This window comes from Poecile atricapillus, chromosome 28, assembly GCF_030490865.1.
Source record: "Poecile atricapillus isolate bPoeAtr1 chromosome 28, bPoeAtr1.hap1, whole genome shotgun sequence".
NCBI classification, from domain to species: Eukaryota; Metazoa; Chordata; class Aves; order Passeriformes; family Paridae; genus Poecile; species Poecile atricapillus.
This window is the reverse complement of record NC_081276.1, coordinates 414,722-435,635: the sequence shown is the minus strand read 5'-3', so window position 1 is coordinate 435,635 and position 20,914 is coordinate 414,722. Positions and strand designations below refer to the sequence as shown.

At 55.6% G+C, this 20,914-nt stretch overlaps 1 protein-coding gene across 10 annotated transcripts in view; it reads right to left on the bottom strand.

Moving 5' to 3' along the window:
* Window positions 1-20,914, bottom strand: part of PTPRS (protein tyrosine phosphatase receptor type S) — a 143,467-nt gene that overhangs the window by 85,311 nt on the left and 37,242 nt on the right. For all 10 annotated transcript variants that reach the window (XM_058858719.1, XM_058858725.1, XM_058858721.1 and 7 more), the window contains exon 2: window positions 2,438-2,605. In XM_058858719.1, the coding sequence (XP_058714702.1) occupies window positions 2,438-2,525 (88 nt within the window). In that variant the 5' untranslated portion in view covers window positions 2,526-2,605. The remainder of the gene's footprint in view (window positions 1-2,437; window positions 2,606-20,914) is intronic.

Below are 20,914 nucleotides of genomic sequence, written 5' to 3'. Positions count from 1 at the left end.
CCTGGGAGAGGAGGCGAGTCCAGCCCAGGCCCTGCCGCACCGGGATCCGCTCGCTGCCAAGCTGGGAGGGTGATGCCCTCCAAAAGCCAAAATCCCAGGGCTTTCCCATCTCCAGCGTGGGCTTCCCATGGCAGGAGGGCACCAGCAGCGTGTGCCCGGGGGCTGCAGGGCCTGGGGAGAAGTGGGGCAGGAAATGGGGTCAGCGCCGGCCACATGGACACCGGCCAAGGGATTACGGGAACGTGGCAGAGCCCAGGGCCATCTGATGGGAGAGGACATTGTCACAACTGTGACAGCTCCTCACAGGCTCTGCAGCTGTGACACACAAAGCTGTTTGCTGTTTGCAGGGCTCAGCGGGGAGTGGCACAGAGCAGCTCGGGTGCTACAGGCTGAAATGAGATTCCCAGGACTCGGGATCCTCCAAAGCAGAACGATCAATTCCCTGCCACTGATCCTCACCAGGCACAGCAACAGCTCCAGAGCAGCTCACACAGCTGGTACCAGGGAGCATCCCCAAGGGCACAGGGCAGGGAGGTGCTGGAATGCTCCACAGGTCAGGAGGAGCAACAACACCTGGCCCAACATCTGCACAACAAGCAGGTAAGAGCAGCCACGTCTCAGCAACCTGCAAAGTTCCTGCACGGACATCTGTGAGCAGCCAGAGGGAAAAAAGCACAAACCCTCACAGTTCAGGATCCAAGGACACTGCAGAACTACAGGAGAGAGAAACTTGGCTGCAAGCAGCAAGGTGTCTGCAGAGCAGTGACAGATTTCAGCAGGGCTCAGGCCACACCACCGCTGCATTCTGTGCTTGACCAGCACCAGCCCTTCCTGAGGGCACATTTTCCCCAAAAGGGCTCTGCAGCAGTCAGACAGCACGTGGGATCACCCACCCCAGAGGTGAGGGACAGACAGTAAGTTTGTTGCTTCCCAGGAAAATGAGAAGCACAAGGGAACGGAGGTCACACAGCCAGGATTTGGAGAAGCCACGATTCTGCTGTGCCCACTCCCAGCACTGAACACACCGGCCTGGCTGTGCACTCAGACTCCAAACAGAGCCCTCAGGTATCACTGGGGATGGATCAGGGCTCTGCTCACACAGAGAGGATGTAGAGCTGCAGATTTCCACTGATTCCCCACTCCTGACTCCACTGCACAAAGAGCCAGGAACGGAGATTCCCAGTGGCCACTTTCACAAGCCAACAAAGCCACCCTGAGCCCACAAAGCAGCACTGAGCAACTCTGGGTGCTCAGAAAGAGCATCAGCTCCAACACCAGAGTAGGACCCTGGATAAATCCTTGGGCAAAAGGCTTGTGGCAGTTCCCTGCTGCAGTTCACTGCTGCTGCCACTCAAGACAGCTCAGACCAAGCTGTGGGTCTGTCCTTCTGGACACCAGTGGTGCCATCTGAGCTGCAGACTGACACCCACAGCCAACACTTCACCCTACCGTGAACCTCCTGGAGCCCAGCTCCCTTCCCAGGCTCATGAAATGAAAAAGAATAAAAGAAAACATTATCTTTCTGCACAAGTGTTTCTCTCTGCAAAGACGGATTAAGCATGAACCCAGCAAAACTCAGGAGAGAGGCAAGGGAAAATACATCCCCACTTGCCTACTGCAGAGAGGACAGAGAGCACCGTTCCAAAAACATCTCCCAGCAACAAAAGGTCGTGGATCCACTCAATCCCCAGCGAGTTCATCATCGTAATAAACCCCGATAACGAAGCGATTACGTGAAAAGCTGTCAAGGGCTACGCTGACCAGAGCAGCCCTCTCACCAGCTTCAAGAAGCTTTGCTGGGGAGGAAAAAAAGTCATAATTCAAACAGCTTGGAAAAGTCTATTCCCCACTGATCCCAAGCGATCAGCCTTCATGTCGAAGGAACATTACATTCAAGTCGCTGAAGATTTTCACTCCTTTTTTTTCCTTCTCCTTTTCATTTTTTAAAGCAGGAATTGAAAGGCAGCAAAGATAAAAACTGTGTTGAACTGGAACTGGTTCACTCAGGGGAAGGAGAAACATAATACTCTTTCTTGAAATGCTGTTTGGACTCCAGCCCCAGAAAGTAACACGACAATGGTCAGCAGTGTCTGGCAGATGCTGAAAGGCAGGAGCAGGAGAGGACAATAGGGGTGAGCTGGGTGGAGATGGGGCCGGGGGAAGGTGGGGGAAGGCTCTGGCAAGAGCTGTCAGGCAGCTCCCTCCCTTTTCCCCATCTCTTTGGCAGCCTTGGGGGAAAGCTGAAACTCAAAGCAGGCTGTGAGGATCCAGCTGCCCTGTGTCCCTCCGAGGCGGGGCTGGGAACAATAGGAAGGCACTGGTGGAAAGTTAAGGATGCTGGAAAATTAAACACTCCATCAGGTACTGAGCTTCACTTCCTCCACGATGAAAAGGAGAAGGGTGAAAAAAGGAGCAGGGGGACAGCAGAGTCACTCACTTTCAGCAAGGCAGTCCATCAGCAGCACGGAGAGGACGTTCACGAGGGAGACCAGCGAAGACATTCCAGGGCTGGGAAGGATCCTCATCCTCTGCAAAGGCCTTCGGCCCCAGCCAGGAAGGCTCTGGCTCAGCGGGAACTGCAGCGTCTCCCCAGCCTTGTCAGCACCTGTGGAGCACAAAGGGACAGCTCTGAGGGGGAGCCGGGTGGGCAGCGGCCGAGCAGAGCCCGAGCGGCGACTGCAGCGCACGGTCCCTGCAGGGACACGGGGCACCCTCCCCAGGGCAGCAGCGAGCCCCTGCTGGCTCCATGGGCCAGCTCCAGCTCCCTGGGGAGAGCCCAGCTCCATGGGTCAGCTCCAGCTCCATGGGTCAGCTCCAGCTCCCTGGGGTGAGCCCAGCTCCAGGGGCCAGCTCCAGCTCCATGGGGCGAGCCCAGCTCCATGGGGTGAGCCCAGCTCCATGGGCCAGCTCCAGCTCCATGGGGCGAGCCCAGCTCCATGGGGTGAGCCCAGCTCCATGGGCCAGCTCCAGCTCCCTGGGGTGAGCCCAGCTCCAGGGGCCAGCTCCAGCTCCATGGGGTGAGCCCAGCTCCATGGGGTGAGCCCAGCTCCCTGGGGTGAGCCCAGCTCCATGGGCCAGCTCCAGCTCCATGGGCCAGCTCCAGCTCTATGGGTTGAGCCCAGCTCCATGGGCCAGCTCCAGCTCCATGGGGTGAGCCCAGCTCCAGGGGCCAGCTCCAGCTCCATGGGCCAGCTCCAGCTCTATGGGCCAGCTCCAGCTCCATGGGTTGAGCCCAGCTCCATGGGCCAGCTCCAGCTCCATGGGGTGAGCCCAGCTCCAGGGGCCAGCTCCAGCTCCATGGGGTTTAGCCCAGCTCCACGATGGGAGCCCAGCTCCATGGGCCAGCTCCAGCTCCACGATGGAAGCCCAGCTCCCTGGGGTTTAGCCCAGCCCCACGATGGAAGCCCAGCTCCATGGGGTTTAGCCCAGCTCCATGGGGTTTAGCCCAGCCCCACGATGGAAGCCCAGCTCCATGGGGTTTAGCCCAGCTCCATGGGGTTTAGCCCAGCTCCATGGGGTTTAGCCCAGCTCCCTGGGGTTTAGCCCAGCTCCATGGGCCAGCTCCAGCCCCACGATGGAAGCCCAGCTTCCTGGGATTTAGCCCAGCCCCACGATGGGAGCCCAGCTCCCTGGGGTTTAGCCCAGCTCCCTGGGGTTTATCCCAGCTCCATGATGGAAGCCCAGCTCCATGGGGTTTAGCCCAGCTCCATGGGATTTAGCCCAGCTCCACGATGGGAGCCCAGCTCCATGGGATTTAGCCCAGCCCCACGATGGAAGCCCAGCTCCCTGGGGTTTAGCCCAGCTCCCTGGGGTTTAGCCCAGCTCCCTGGGGTTTAGCCCAGCTCCATGGGCCAGCTCCAGCTCCATGGGGTTTAGCCCAGCTCCCTGGCAGGGCACAAGCCTGGCAGGGCTGGGCAGTCTCCGTGTTCACCCACGGAGGGAGGGCACAGCACGGGAAGGAGAAGCGCAGCCGAGGCACCACCAGAGCCTACGTTTGAATATTTGGAGTTTAACACCCATCAGGTTCCCTCCCTCCCCAGCACAGGAGAGGCAGCGCTGGCCGAGCAGCACCGAGCAATGAGGTGTGAAGGGATCTGACCCGACAGGGCCCAGGGACCCTCGGAAAGGGCGATTCTTCCACAAAAGCACAGCGTGAAGAAGCGAAGCTGAAACCTCACACATGAAAAACCCAGCAATGACGGAAACAAATCCTCCCCAAGAGGGCAGATAAAAGAGGAGATGCCTTCGCTGGGTCCCCTTTTGTCTGCTGAGGATCCGTGTGCCCAGGCAGGCTGTGATTCCCCCAAGACAAATACCTGGAGCAGGGGTGCCACAGCTGATCCTGATGCACCACGCAAACGCAGCCTCCACAGGAGGGGAGAGATTTTCTCCTGACCAGCTCTGCCCTGGACGTGGCAGAACGTGGCAGCAGGACAGAACCAGCAGATCAGCAGGGCTGTGGCTGGGGAGATCCAGCCCAGCACCAGCCTGCTCCCCTCACCCTGCCAGCACATTTCCATGGAGACAGCTCCCGGCTCCAAGCGGAGCTCCCTGCTTACAGCTTTATCCTGATCCCTGCGCAAAGCTGCAATGGCATTAAGCAGCTGTGTTTCTAGCCACCGCCCCAGAGGTGAGATCTGCCCCAGAAGGGCTGAAAAGAGAGTGAAAGCTGCAGCCACAACCTCCTCACAGGGTCAGCAGCTCAGAGGTTTCCCATCAGCCAGACGCTGAGCAGCGGGATAATGGGCCGGAGCTGTGGAAGGACGCTCTCAGATCTGACAGATTCCTTCCCGCTATCGTTACTCCAATTAGAAATCAAACCCAGGGTTTATCACCCTTTGGAGGAAAGCCAGGTAGGAGATATTGTACAATGATCAAAGGCTTTGACAGGACTAAGGGGATAGTGAGGCTGTTTAAGCTTTCTGACACACATCAGGGTGGGAGACCGTCGGGACAGGCAGTGTGAAGGGGCATTTTAATCTTTTTCTGTCCCATTAACTCTCCAAGGCTGAACTGTGCAGAATTAAAAGAAAAGCCAGGATAAACAAGAAGTCCCCATATGTACTCAGCCCTAAAGAACAACTTTTCAGAGAGAAGCTTTGGACTTGCACTTTGAGGATTACAAAGCCTCTGCTGTGTGCTCTGTGCTAGCCCAGATCCACCGTGCTCCAGTGCCGGCTCATGGAAAACGAGCATAAATACTGAAACAAAAAAGAGAAAAAAATCTGAATCCCATCACTGGGAATCTCTTCAAATGTTTGTTCTAGACACACTTAGAGAAACACAAAGAGGCTCCAGCCAGCCCTAGTGCGGGGTTCGCAGGGTTCCAGGGCACAGAACAACGCGTTGGGGTTTCTTTTGTTGCTGTCAGGGCCGAGCAGAGAGTGGGAACATGGTGAATAGCTGTGATGGGAACAGTTAATTAAACTGGGGATGTGGCATCCATGCCAGCACAGCAAATGGAGCCACGTTGCAGCTCCCTGGCTCTCTCTTCTTCCTCCTTCAGTCACGCAGCTCCCGTTCCCACCAGCAAGGCTGGCGTTGGAGAGAGCCAGAATCCACCCAACTATTTTAGGTGCCTCTATTAAAAAAAAAATCCAACAAACCACGCTGGTCCAGCCACCACTTCAGAAGCTCTTATTTTTCTTTATCACAGCATTATATCCACCCCTGCCAGTGCCAAAAATGCCCCCAAACCTCTCCTCGAGCCCCGTGTGCTCCCCTGAACACGGCAGCAATGATCCTCCACAGCTGTGAGCCACTCTGCAGCACATCCCCAGCGTCCCCCCAGGATGGAGCTGGAGGAACCGAGTGTCAGGGAAATGTTCCTCCTCCTGCAGAGAGAGGAGCCTGGCAGCACCACTCTCCCCCAGCCAGCACGCTTTCCATGCCACATGGGCTCTGATGGAGAAGGTCTGGTAACGGGGATGCAGCAACAGCTCCAAGATTAGAGAAGGAGATGCCAGAGGGTGACACTTCCGCTCCGGTGCTAATGTGCTTCCCGAGCCCTTGACGGAGACAGAAAGTGCTGGCAGAGATATTAGGATATGTCAGCTCCAATCCAGCGACTCATCCTTCAGAGCAGGTACGTCGCTGGCTGTCCCCCTCACGGGATTTTCAGGACAGACTGATGTCACCCACCCGGCTCCCCTGCGGATGTGGAGGCCAGGCTGGGGCAGAGGCTGCTCTGCTTCCTTGGGAGGGCCCTGGCAATAGGAACAGACTCATCCCCTGCACGATTCCTGCCTGCTGGAACCCAGCTGCCTCACTGAAATCCAGTGGGAATTGTTCTGATGAAAGCTCAGATCCCAAGGGCTCTGTCACCCATCCTCTCCCCTCCTCAGGGCACAGCTTACCTTGTCTGTCTCTCTGGAGCAGGTTTGCTCACCCCTGCCTGTCTCTGAGCACCCAGCCAAGCTCCTGGCACCAGCCAAGCCAGCATAATGGCACTTTTCCTGTGCTGCTCCACGAACCCGCGAGCCCTCACTAAATTCTCTGGCACAGGATCCCCTGCAACACAAGCAAACCACCTAATAGACCTCAATCCTTGCTAAAGAATGCAATTAAGTGAAGCCATGGCCCCCAGTGGGGTCAGATTTGTGCTAGATACGGTCACATTTCAGGAATAAGATTAATTCTTACAGTAAAAGAGCTCCTGTAAGACATTCATTCTTGTGTGCTGCCTAATCTCCAGCTCTAAGCAAGGCCATGTGTGCAGCTTGTAAGCACCGAGCACGGGGTCTTGGAGGGCATTATTAAAAATAATAAAAGTGAGAAGTGTTTGCAGGAAGCAGCTTCCCAGAGCAGCTCCTGCAGCAGGACTGAGCTGGGACCCAGGGGAGCGAGGCACAGAGGGTGAAATGCTCCCAGCACCTACATTTCTTAAGAGCTTAAGTTCCCCCGGAGTCAAAGGGACTTAACCTAAGCCGCTAAGATGCTTTTGAAGATTTTTCCCCCCAGCAACTCCCATTTCAGAGGGTGCTGGACACCTAACTCCCTTAAGCTACTTTGAGTATCGAGGGGATACAGGAGCAGGAGGGGTTTGGCTGCCTTGGTCCTCACTGCTTAGAGAGGGAAATGCTGCTCAAAGCACAGTGACAGACACTGGGATGGGTCAGAACTGTGCAAGGATTTTCACAGAAACACAAATGCTTTGGGTTGCAAGGGACCTTAAAGATCCTTTTGCTCCAATCTGCCAATGGCAGGGACACCTTCCTCTAGAGCAGCCTACCCTGTCCAGCCTGGCCTTGAACACTCCCAGGGATGGGGAGTCCACAACCTGTCTGCACAACATTTTGCCATATGTTACTTGTTCTTAGCCCCCATGGAGCTGGTAATTGAAACATTTGCTCTGCATTTGAAAAAAATCCAAGAGGGAGGAACCACGCATTCATTTCAGATTCATTACAATATGACAATTTGGAAAATAAAATCACAAAAAAAGCACAATTGTGCTTCTTTTCTGTTTCACCTGCCTGTGAAAAGGAGAAGGGCAATTTTAAAGAAATCCTCTGCTAAAAGTTCCAGTCGGATCTAGGAGATGATTAAATATCTTCATTTTCAGCAGCTGCTGTGGGAGAATTGCTCCCATTAGACACATCAATGGAAGCAAACACCTTGCAGGCAGAGGGCTGCACTGAGGGCTCTTCCTTCCAGCAGCACCAGCTTCGTTTGTGCTGCGTATTAACAGAGGTCAGTGGGTCGCTTCATTTCCTCCCAGCAACCTCTTTAAAGCCAGGAAGAAAAGCTTTTAGCACAACCACCAGCTCATTTGTCACCTCCCCTGGGGAGGGCAGAGATGAAATTTGAATTCACTGCCCCACAGTTCCAGCTTGCTCCTCTCCAAACCCCTGACATTGGCAAACCCAGCCTCAGCAGGGCTGGGGCTGGCCCAGGAGCCCACCCGGGCACCTCTGGGGAACGAGGAGATGCCAACGTGCCCTGGAGCCCTGACAGCCACACCATGGAATTACAGGATGGGCTGGGCTGGGAAGGACCTCAGAGACCTCGTGGTTCCACCCCCTGGCCCCAGGCAGGGATGTCAGTGAGTGGAGCAGGGTCCCCAGGTATCCACCTGGCCTGGAGCGCTTCCAGGGATGGGGCAGCCACACTCACTGCTGTAGGTGCCAAGCTCCACCAGCTGTGCAGAGCTCAAAAGATGCCTGATCCTGCCCAAAAAAAGGGGAGGTGAGGGAGCATTTCCAAGTCAGTGCCTTCCAGCCCAAAGCTGCTGGACACAGTTTCTCCTCTGGGCTCAAATGCAGCTCCCCAAGGCACTCCCGAGGGCAGGCCAGGGGTTTGGCAAACACAATTAGAGCAGGCAGCAGAGATCCTTCAGCATGAAGCAGGGCTGTTTATCTATCACCGAGTTCCTTAGATCTTAAAAAAATATTTACAAGAAAGAGGCAGAGTATTATCTTCCATGGGGAAACAAACACAGATGGAGGAAAAAAAGAGCTTTGATCAGGACTGTCTCCGTCCTATTCGCCGCTTTTCATCCCCAGATCTCCAAGTGCTTTAATATGACAGTATTATCCCTTTTTACAATGTGGGAAACCAGAGGAAGCTGCACACTCAGACAGCTCTCTGTGTTAGCACACACACACACACACACACACACACACACACACACACACAGAGCCCCCCTCTCTCCCTCTCCTCCCTGTGGCATTTCTGCTCCTCCCGTGTGTGTGGAGCAGCCAGCCCCGTCCCCAGGCAGCAGCACAAGGGGTGTTCTGGGGTGTTCTGGGGTGTTTTGGGGTGTTTTGGGGTGTTCTGGGCTGTTTTGGGGTGTTCTGGGCTGTTTTGGGGTGTTTTGGGGTGTTCTGGGCTGTTTTGGGGTGTTTTGGGGTGTTCTGGGGTGTTCTGGGCTGTTCTGGGGTGTTTTGGGGTGTTCTGGGCTGTTCTGGGCTGTTCTGGGGTGTTTTGGGGTGTTTTGGGGTGTTCTGGGCTGTTTTAGGGTGTTCTGGGCTGTTCTGGGCTGTTTTGGGGTGTTTTGGGCTGTTCTGGGCTGTTCTGGGCTGTTCTGGGCTGTTCTGGGCACGGGTGTGTGGGTGCTCCCGGAGCTGCTGCTCCCTGCCCGGGGCTGTGCTGGCACAGCCAGGGTTAAGCTGTGCTCACTGCAGGAGAAGGGAGCTGGGAGAGCTCCAGGCTGGGTGAGGATGGTCAGCAGGAATTGATTTTGCCCCGCAGTGACAGCTGTGACAGGCAGGGACACGCCAGGAGCGTTCAGCAGGTGCAGCCCAGCGCGGACAGGGCACGGGGGCAGCGCCAGGGGAGGAGGAGGAGGAGGAGGAGGAGGAAGCACAGCTCCCCTGGCCTGGCTGCACCCTGCTGGGGGAGCTCATCCACGCCCTGGGGGCTGGGGGATGACCCCAAAGGACCCCCCTGCTGAAAACTGAGACGGAGGCAGCACCAGAAGGAGCAGAAATCCCAGGAGCATCCCCTGGGCCGGCGCAGAGCAGGAGATGTGGCTCCTCTGCAGGGCTGGGCTCTCCTCCAGGATGCACAAAGGGAAGGATCTGACCCAGGACCACTCTCCCCATCCCCTTCCCCTCGCTCCCACACAAGCACACCCCATCCTTCAGCGTTTGCCAGCAAAGCATCGCAATCTCCGCCCGACAGCATCAGAAATCCTCAACTAAATTGCCGTGTGGTTCAGGGTAATACTTCACATTTCTTTTTCCCTGCCTCTGAGCTTTATTTATTTATTTAGGAAGTCATTCATCATTAGCCCCAGCTTAGCTGCCTGACAGACTGGGAGCTCCTTGGGGCACAGACTGCATCCCATCTCCTGCTCACCACGCACACCGCCAGTGTAAATATAAAATATAAATATATAAAAGTATAAAATAACTGTCTGTCAGCCATGTCCTGCAGCATCCCTGCTCAGCCAGGGGAACCAACACCACCTTCTGACAGAAAGCAGTGCTATAATCACCAACATCCCCCTCCCAAAGCACCTGCACCCCAACCTGGGCCGATGGCTGCCACTGGGTTACTGCACACAGCAGAGGGAAAAGAGATAAAAACCCAACAAAGAGCCCCAACAATCAGCTGCTTTTGCTGCCCACACCAACCAAACTGAAACAGCCTCTCTCGTGTCTGGAGCCCAAGTTAAGGAAAAGCCTTTTTCTGACATCAAATGCAGCTTCAGATCAGCTCCACATTCCTGGGGAGGAAAGACTGCCTGGCCTCACATCTGTGTCCAACTAAGAACACATGAGAAAACCCCTGAACAGCGAGGAACTGGTGCTTTCCTGCCTTGCAGCAGGGCATGAAGATGACCTGTACTGGGAAGAGCCCATCCAGATGGCATCAGTCCCTCTGACCAGGCTAATCCCTCCAGCTCTGCTTTCTGCTCCCTTCACACAGAAATTTGGATGCTGCTGCATCTTGTGACCTTCTCCACCCTCCAACCCGCTCTGCCAGGTCTGCACAGGGACTCCCTTTGTGTTCAGCAGGAGGGAACAGCAGCCCCCAACCCTGCAAGCAGGGGGGCAAAGCCCATTGCTGCTCCTCACTGACAGGAGCTCACCTGCTGACAGACCTGGCCCTCCTCCAGCTCCTACATCTTCTGCAGCCCTCTGAGGACAACTTGAACTGGTTTCTCACAGAACAGGTGGTTCTCACCAAAGAGCCTTGTGCAAACCATCCCCTGAGGACAAGCAGTGGGTTCCCAGCCCCAGCAGCCAGGCCAGGAGCCCGGGAGGTCAATCCCAGCCCCACAGGGATCCCCTGCTCTGGGCAGGAGCACGAGAGGGAAACCTCTTCCCCTGCTGCTGGAGCCCAGACAGAGCATCTCCCACCAGCCACAGCCCCAGCAAAGGAAAAAAAGAGATGAAAAATGGAAAGGAAGAAAAAGCACTCAAGAAAGTTAATTAGGAACATGAGGGTGCTTTATCAGCTCTGGCTGTGAGTGCTGGACGGGTGTAGGATGTCACCAGCCCTCGCAAGAACGACCTTCTCATTAGCGGTGATCGCTGATCGATCGCTGATCGATCGCCTCCCTCTGCGTCTCCATCAGCACCTGCTCCTCTCAGAGCAGCCTCAGGGCACCAGGACAGAGACCCTGGGCAGAGCCACCAGGACAGAGCCACCAGGACAGAGCCACCAGGGCAATGGCACCAGGGCAGAGCCCCTGGGCAGAGCCACCAGGGCAATGGCACCAGGGCAATGGCACCAGGACAATGGCACCAGGACAATGGCACCAGGACAATGGCACCTGGGCAATGGCACCTGGGCAATGGCACCAGGGCAGAGCCCCTGGGCAATGGCACCTGGGCAGAGCCACCAGGGCAATGGCACCAGGACAGAGCCACCAGGGCAGAGCCACCAGGACAATGGCACCAGGGCAATGGCACCAGGGCAATGGCACCAGGGCAGAGCCCCTGGGCAATGGCACCAGGGCAATGGCACCAGGGCAATGGCACCTGGGCAATGGCACCAGGGCAATGGCACCTGGGCAATGGCACCAGGACAATGGCACCAGGACAGAGCCCCTGGGCAATGGCACCAGGACAATGGCACCAGGACAATGGCACCTGGCCATTGGGCACCCTCCTGCTGCTGCCTCCAGGACCCTGCCCCAGGGAGCTGAGCACAAACAGCCCCAGCCTCACTGGGATTTTGCACAGCTCATTTTGATCCCCAGGCAGAAACAATACGAGTTATGAGTGAAATAACAAAAAAAATCCCCAAACTACACGCAGGCACACACCTCACACCAAAACCAAAATACGAAACTCTCTCTAAACACAACCTGGAAGACTTTAACCAGGCACAGGCAAGGACTCTGCTCCCTCCCAGCCCACTGAACCCAGAGAGGTTTCCATGGAGGTGACAAAATTGGTCTGGATTTATGCTAAGACAGAGGACAAATTAACCCCCTGCTTATCATCTTTAGGGTCCCCCATACCTGAGAGGAACTGTCCCTCCTTTCTCATGAATTCCAGCCCAGGAACACCCTGAGCCCACAGGCAAGCCAAGACCCTTGGGGAACAAAAAAGAAAAGAAATAAATTTCCTTTTTACAGCCTGTGAGCCTCATGGCCACTCTTGTCTGCACATCCCTGGGCACCAGGCTGGGAGATGCCACAGGACTGCTGCAGGATGAGCACTCTGCTCATCAGGGAAAACAAATGACAGCAACTAAAAGTAGTGAAGCAAACACGCAGAGTTCCTCCTAATTGCTGTTTGATGGTCAGTGAAAATCGCTGTGGCAGCTGATGAGCTGTTTGCTGTCCTCACACCTGGAGGAAGAGGCAGAGCTGTGCTCCAGTGGGGAAGGGACACAGGAGTGGGAGGGTGAGGGCACCACACAACCACCCCAGTGAATAAATCCTCCTGCAGGCGAGGCTGGGATGCTGAGCCGCAGTAAGAAGGATAAAGAGCCTTGTCTTTCTTTGTCCCTGGCGCAGAGCTGCCTTCATCACCACGGCTTGCATCGTGCTGATTAGTGACCAGCAAGGAAAGCTAATCAAGGTTATTAGGAAATGTTGCCTTCCCCAGGAGGAGATGGGGCAGCACAGCAGCTCCCACAGCCCCAGCCCAGCAATGCTGCAGCTGCCCTTGCCCACCCCAGCCCTGGGTGCCATCCTGAGCCTCCCCTCTGGAGCTCACCCTGCCTTCTCCTCCAGCACCCATGCCCTTCCCACGTGCCAGGCGCTCCAGCCCTGCCAGCCAACACAGGGGGTTAAATTCCATAAAGAGGATTTGGTTTTGAGCTTGCAAGACAGAAGATGAGCAAATCCCTTCCCTTGCTCTGGCAGGAATCCTGTGTCTCAGACCCACCAGCCAGGGGAGATTAGGAAAGGAGGAGAGAAAGAAAAAACCCCATCCATCACTTGCTGTCGTGATCTCATCTGAATTTAAGAGCTAAGCTGGGAGGATGCTGGGTCACTGCTTGGGCTGGTGGAGCCCTGCAGACCAGGAGACACCAGAACAGACTGGACAGAGTCAGGCTGCAGTGCTCAAGGTCAGCAGCGGGGTCAGGAAGCCACGTCCACGCTCTGTGCTTGCTTTCCCTCTGATTTCATTCCAGGCTGGCTGGCTGGGGAAGCCTCTGGCTCTTGTCACATCCTTGCAGAGAGCCCCAGCTGCAGCAGGCACCTCCAGAAATCCCCTCAGGCTTTGGCTGAAGCCCCAGAGGCCACAGCAAGGTGCAGAACCCCCAGATGGCACAAGCCAGGGGCGCTTCGAGCCCAGCGGCTCGGCCAGGCAGGGCTCTGCTGCCATTTCCATCTCCCACAAACGATAACTGGGCAGGAACTGGGACTAACACCATCCTCCCAGTGCTGCAGCTCCTCCTGAAGCCTCATCTCACCCAGCCAGTTCACTTCTACTCAATCTGGCATTCCTCCCTTTCTGCTCCAGCTCCCAGCCCAGAGGTGGCAGCTCCCACTGGCTGGGACACAGCAGCCATGCACAGCCCAGGCACACCAGGCATGCAGCAGGGGTGCCTGGAAACATTTACAAGTGTTTGGAGATGGATAATGTCCCTGCTGGAGCAGGCTGCAGGAAAGGAGCTTGTGAGCACCGTGGGAGAACCTTCCCATTACCCAACACTCAAAAAGCCTCCACCTGCCTGGCTCGTCGTTTCATGTTTTACTTTAAACCAGCACAAGGGCTTTTCCTGACAAGCTGCTGAGAGCATCTCGGTGTCTTTGTAGCAGTCACTCAGCAGAAGGATCAGGCAGGGAGATTTTTCTGAGGAGGCCGTCAGAGCGTTCACGGCGATGTTTCTGCAGTGCCATGAATTAAACATGCAATAATATTTCCTGGGCAGGTGAGGCCCATCCACAGGCCAGGGAGGAGGGTGCTGTGTGTCCATTTCCAGCAGGGCAAGGCACAGCACTGCCTCACATCAGCAGATTCTTCCCCTCTTGCTCATCACGGCTGCAGGAACTTCCCAGGGCCCCCGACCCTCAGCAGTGACTCGTCCATCTTCAGGGGCACCGAGCCAAACAGGAACAGCTCCAACAGCAAATCTCTCCTTCGGACACACAGAAGCCACCATATTGCAGAAAATGGCTTTATTGTCACTGCACCATCTGGAGCCGCCAGGAAATGCAACTTTTTTGTCCCCATCAATTACTGAAGGGAGAAATCTGCTGTCCCCTGAAAGGCAAAACTTCCAGCTTTGGTGAATGGGAGCTGAGCCCCCCCAGCACCTCTGGGATTGATAACACCCTGTACCCAACTCTCTCTGCTTTTGGGAACTGACCCAGAATCCCAGAGGGGTTTGGGTTGGGAGGGACCCTAAAGATCCTCTGGTTCCCATCCCTGCCATGGGCACGAGGGGTCCAGAGGGGTGCTTGAAGCATCTCCCAGAGTGAGGACATTGCTGGAGCCCCATGGGAGAGGCTGAGTGGGGCTGAGCCAGCAGTGGGGCCACAGGCAGGGCCCTGGGAGCAGCTGGGGATGGGAACAGCACCACTGCAGGTTTTTGGGAAGGCCAGGCATGAATCTGCCTCCAACGACTTCCAAACGCTTGGTGCTGCCCTGGGCCAGCGAGAGGGACTAATTGACTTTCCAACCTCCCTTCTGTCGGTACTTTCTGTGATTTTACAACCTCTCTAAACGGTTCATTTATCCTGAGTGAATTCCTGCTGCATCCTGCTCATCAGCCAGCTGTGAGCACCTCGCTTGTGTGAGGGCAAAGCTGCTGCAGCTCCACGGAGGGACCCAGCACGGGCCAGGGCACAGGAAGAAAAGCAGGGGGTGGGAGGACCCCCAGACAACTCTTGCTGAAAGAATGTTATTAAGAAGCATCTTAAATCCCTCGGCTTCAGGCCTGTTTACTGGCCTGGACTAAGCCCAGGGGCTGCAGGTGATACCTCGTGGCCAGGCTGCTCTTGCCTGGAAGGGGTCAGTGATTCCAGCAACAAGGACACCAATTAAAGCTTTTAACGATGCGAGGCCAGGACCCTGCAGAGCCCTGAGCAGCCTCTGCCCAAAGCTCTCTCTGTTAATAACCCTGAGCCGTGGCCGAGCGATGGGTGCTGGGCTGCCTGAAATATTTATGGCAATCATGGGTTGCTTCTCTCCTCCCCGGAATGGAGCCCCCACGCCCCTCCCCAGCAGCAGCCCTGAGTGCCTGCCACAGACCCATCTCCTCCCAGAGCCCCCGAGAGCATCACACGCCTCTGGAGCAGCGGGGCAGGGTGCCAGGGAGGGATTTTATTTTGTTTTTAAAGCCTCCCCCCAGCCCTTTCCCACTACAGCCTCGGCTCGAGCGCTCTCGTTAATCTAATTGTTCTCCTAATGAAGATCTGCAATTCCTCAAACATTAATTACCAACGGCAGCAGCAGCAGCAGCTGTGGAACAAGAGCTCCCTGTTCCTAATAATACGCTTCACACTTTCGCCTGCCACAGCTCAATTTAGCTTTGCGTGATTTGGCTGGGGGCAGATAAATAATATTCCAGCTATGGGGCTCAGCAGACAAACCCAGGAGGAGGCAGAGCTCTCCCCACACCCTGGAGCACAGCAGGTCCTCAGCTGGCTCTGAAAGTCCCTGTTTTATTCCACCTGCAGCTCTGTCACGGCACCGTCCCCATCCTGCAGCTCTGGGCAGGGTGAAGGGCTGGGCCAGGAGCCCTGGAGGGAAGAGAGGGGCTCCAGCCCCAGCTCCAGCCCCATTGAGCACCAAAATGAAGCAGCTGGAGGTGAGAGCACAGGCAGGGATGGAGCAGACAGCAGAGGATGGGCTCGGGCATCAGGGGATGGAGGAGGAGAGGAGAAGGAGAGCAGCTGAGGGAGGGCCAAGCTCCAGCCATTATTTGTTTCACTCACAGTAAAATGCAAAAGACATGAAGGAGAAAGTTGGTGGCAATGGGGAAACTCAAGCAGGAGCGAAGCTGTGGCTGCCCCAGCCCTGGGGCTGTGCCCAAGGCCAGGCTGGACAGGTTTGGAGCACCCTGGGATAGTGGAAGGTGTCCCTGCCCATGGCAGGGGGTGGCACGGGCTTTAAAGTCCTGCCAAGCCAAAGCACTGGGTGAGTTTATGATTTTGGGGGCAGTTGATCTCTTCCACACAGCCCTGTCCCACCGTGACCCACAACACAGGAATGGAACAACCCTGCTCATGTTCACCAAGGTCAATCCCTTCCTACCCAGCCCAGGCACAGGAGAGCTGCCAGGCAGATCCCACCTTACAAAAGAGGCTCAAAACCACGGGTCAGGAGCAGCAGCTGGAACGACTGGAGCCAGGAAAAGCTGTGGCAGCCCCTCTCGCCAGCACTGTGCAGCCAAAAATACACAAGGGGAACAAAACAACGCACACACACACACAAAAAAGCCCACAAGAGTTTTCAATGACAAAAGCAAACAAATAGATTTGTGAATAAATATTGATTTGACAGGAAGTGAGACAAACCCTTCCAAAAACACTCGCTGGCACCAGGTCCCTCTCCCAGCACAATGAGCAGTCGTCATCATTTCCTGGGTGCCTTTGCACGGTCGGCAGCCTCAGCTGCTTTGCAAGGTTTTGGTTTGTCAGGGATTTTGGTCTCCCCCGTGCCTGGAATATCTTGAGAGATCCCAAGAAATAAATTCACAGCCTAAGGAGCCTGTGCTGGGCAGAGCGAGCAGCACAGTGAGCAAAAAGCCCCCCTATTCACCCTGCTGCCCCTCCAGAGGCGGCCACTTCATTCCCTCCAGCCCCAGAGGCTCCGTTTGCTCTAAAGGAGCTTCAGCCAAACCTCAGGGCTGAGTCAGACCCAGAGTCAGAGGGCGATGGGATGCGGCTTCACTCGCTCCTTCCTGACCACAAACACATCTGCACACACCCCCCCAGGCACACACACGGCCCTTTCATCCCGGGAAAACCCCACAGCTCTGCTGCTTTGCAAAAATTCATTAACGTGCCCATGCGGGGAATTGCAAGATGCGGTTCCCACTACAAAGCAGGGGAGTCCGGGGGAGGAGGCTGGGAGAGGGGGGCACTGGTTCCTCCAGGGCAGCACTGGGGGGAAACCCCGACCCAGGGACCCTCTGAGAACCCCTGGCTGTGCATTAGTGAGGGTCCTGCAGAGCCACTTCTGCCCCTGCAGCCCCCCAGAGCCACCCTGCTGCACCAACACCAACACCAGCACCAGCACTGCTCACACCTGCTGGCTCCCCACTCAACTCCCAGCCCTGCTCTGCCCATGGAATCCACCAAGGTGGCAGATTTCACCTGACTGAGCCCCAGAGCCACCGCCTCGGGGGGTTTCAGGTGATGGCACACCAGTGGAGCTCCATCCTGGCCAAGGTGGAGGTGCTGCATCCCAGAGCTCAGCAGGCACACACCTGACTGCGGCCTGAGCATCTCAGCATGGATCCTGCACGCCTCCAAAAAAGGTTTTTCTTTGTTCAGCTTCCTCCCAGCACAGAAATCCCAGCGCCGTGAGGGGCCGGTGACGCCGCTCGCAGCTTTCCTGCTCATTTCGTTTTCAATGAGTGAATTAGCAGGCAGCCAGCTGACTCCAACATCCCCTTATCTCTGCACCAAGCTAGCTGCCGAGGATTTGCATAATTTTAATCTTTCCCACCAATGAGCATGAAAAAATTAGTTTTCCACTATTTTATCTTCTATTTGTGTTCAATAAACAGAGCTGGCGGCTTTGCTCCATGTATTTATACTGGGAACGGTGGGGAAGGAGGGGGAAATCCTCCCTCTCCAGCACTCGGCCATGTGGAGGGTTAAACCAGGGGAGGGAGGCTGGGGGAAGGCTCTGCAAAACTGCTCCACAAACTGCAGCTGGAGATGGATTTGAAGCCCAAATTTCCTTATCCAATCCCAGTTGTTTTCTCCAGAGTCCCTCTCCTATCTCCCAGCTCCAGCTCTCAGGCTTCCTCCCATCACCAAGACCTCTGATCTCCCTCTCAAGCAAAGGTTGGCTGGACTCGCCCCAAATACCGGCTCCAGATCCCAGGAACATCAGGACTCCAGGGATGGGGTGGGAAGTGCCTGAAAAACGAGGTCCCACCTGGAGGAGCCTCCTTGTGCAATCACAGGGAACCATGCAAACGTGGGGACACGCAGAAAATTGCCAACGCAGAGCTTCAGGGGTTTTTAATTGAGTGCTTTAAAAGAAAAGCACACCCCAAATATTAACTTGTCTGTATTAAAATAAGGCACTGAAAAGAAAATGGTCCTGCTTTACCCTTTCTGCTGTGGAACAGGAAGATGATTTTGGGCAGCACACAGAGGCAAGAGGCCCCTATCCCACATGGTGCACATCTGGATTACAGCTGGAAATCAAGGCTGCTTGAAGGAAAAGCAGAGGAAACTGAGGCTGTCCTTGCAGGTTCCCCAGTCACACATAGGGTGGAAGGCAGGAAAGTGGAAACACTTTTTAAATGTCTTTCCTCCCTGTGGAGCCAAGTGCAGGTCAGGGCACACCCCAGCCAAAGGCAGGGGCACATCTCCACCATCTCCAGAAAACCTGGACTGGCCTTTGCACTCAGCTGTTGCAAAATGTGGAATATAAAATTTTCTTAAAGTGAGAATGTTCTTTGATGTTTGGTCTTTGTATATTTTCAAGCCTAATCAACAAAAAGGGAGATTTAATCCATGAAACAGAGTAGCAAACAAGCCCTAAGTGATATCCAGGTGTTAGAAAAACAAATTACTTGTTGGTAGAATTGCCTTGTTAAAGTCTAGGGCTGGACATGCTCCTGGTGATCTCAGACCTGGAGGGAGGCTAACAAAGCTCGGAAAGAAGGATGTACCACTGATAATGGACACAAAGAATGCAGAATTTACAGGCCACAAGGACATCTGGCAGGGCTCCAAAGACAAGGAAGAAACCAATAAAGCCAAGTCAGCAATTGTGCTGCAATCAGCTCCAAGTGGGTAAAAGGTAATTCTGGCAGGGGCGAGCACCACCACGGCTTTTGTGGAAGCACAGGCAGGGCCCAAGGGCGGCTCTGTCCCCAAAATGCAGGAGCAGTGACACTGGGGTGACTCCCAGGGCTGGTCCCCACCTCTGTGGGGCTGGGGGTGTCCATAAGCACCACGGAGAGGATGAGCTGTCAGGAACCAGGGGGCAACTTTAGGGGCAATTTCCAGCAGTCCAAGGAGCCCATTTCCCCCTCTCCCTGCACCTCTTCCCACTGAGCCTGGACTCCACACGGCCTCTGCCTGAGCCAGCTCATCTGCACCCACAGCTGCAATCACCTTCCATGTCTTCTCCAGCTATGCTCTAGGAACCATATCATTTTCTACACCAAAAACATAATTAAAGAGTCCAAGTGCCTTGGAATGGAGACCTCTCTCCTGCCACCACTCTTATCTTCTCTAAAAATACCCCGGCACGGCAGGGCTGAGCCACAGGAGGAGGAGCAGCCCTGCTGTGCCGGGTGTCCTGCAAGGGGAATGCACCCAAATGCTCCCACTCTGGCCCAGGAAGGGGCTGCCCCAACAGGAACAGCTTTGCTGCCACTGGGCTTCCAGGGCTCGCCTGTGCAAGGAGAGGTTAATTCAGATTTAACTTCTAATGCGCTTTATCTAACCAATTTTAAAGCCTTGGGTAGACAGACTAATTGAGAATTAAGGGACTTTAATGATCACTGCTCTCCCAGCAGAACAAATCTGGAGTTGCACCCAGTTTATTCCAAGATAAAGAATGCAGCTCTGGCAGCTCAGGGCACCACGGAACGGGCTGGGATGGACCCTGCAGCTCATCCTGGGGTGAACACTGGGGACACAGGGAACTGCTCACCATGGCCTGGGACACTGCAGGGACAGGGCACAAACACAGCACAGAGCACAGGAGATGGAGATCCATGGGTGGCACAGACCTGGCACTGCCAGCAGGATGAGGGGATGAGGGGATGAGGGGATGAGGGGATGAGGGGATGAGGGGATGAGGGGATGAGGGGATGAGGGGATGAGGGGATGAAGGGATGAAGGGATGAGGGGATGAGGGGATGCGGGGATGAGGGGATGAGGGGATGAGGGGATGAGGGGATGAGGGGATGCGGGGATGAGGGGATGAGGGGATGAGGGGATGAGGGGATGAGGGGATGAGGGGATGAGGGGATGTGGGGATGAGGGGGATGAGGGGATGAGGGGATGAGGGGATGAGGGGGATGAGGGGATGAGGGGATGAGGGGGATGAGGGGATGAGGGGGATGAGGGGATGTGGGGATGAGGGGATGAGGGGATGAGGGGATGAGGGGGATGAGGGGATGAGGGGATGAGGGGGATGAGGGGATGAGGGGGATGAGGGGATGAGGGGGATGAGGGGATGAGGGAATGAGGGGGATGAGGGGATGAGGGAATGAGGGGGATGAGGGAATGAGGGGATGAGGGGATGAGGGAATGAGGGGGATGAGGGGGATGAGGGACTCGGGGTCCTGCAGCTCCTGTGGCACCACACGGGCGTGGGGAGGTGGAGGGACAGAACAATAACAAGGAGCAGGGGCAGGGAATGAAAAGAGAAGCAAAACCCAACTCTGAAACAGCCCTGGGGGAGAGTCACTCGCCCAGACTTGCTGTAATTACACTCCTACTGCTGGGTACAAAGCTCTTGGCTTGGCCCTCTCATAAAGTTGGAAGAAGGAAGGTGAAAGAAATATTTTTTAAAAAAAAAATATCCCGAAGGGTCAAAACAACCTTTTAACTTGTCAGCTAGCAAGTTCAAACAGGACTGCAAGTACTGCTTTCCATGGCTTCCAGGGAGAGCCATCCAGAGCAGTCAGCTGAGCTCAAGTCCTCCAGGCCCTTAGAGATGTTTCGACAGCCAGAAAAATGAAGGTGAAGGTATTGGCAATCGACACCAAAACCACTTCCCAACAGGAGCACCAGCCTGGACACACAAGAACCAGAGCTGCCCAGCTCCAGCCCAGCTCCAGCCCAGCTCCAGCCCAGCTCCAGCCCAGCTCCAGCCCAGCTCCAGCCCAGCTCCAGCACCCCATGGCCTTGGGC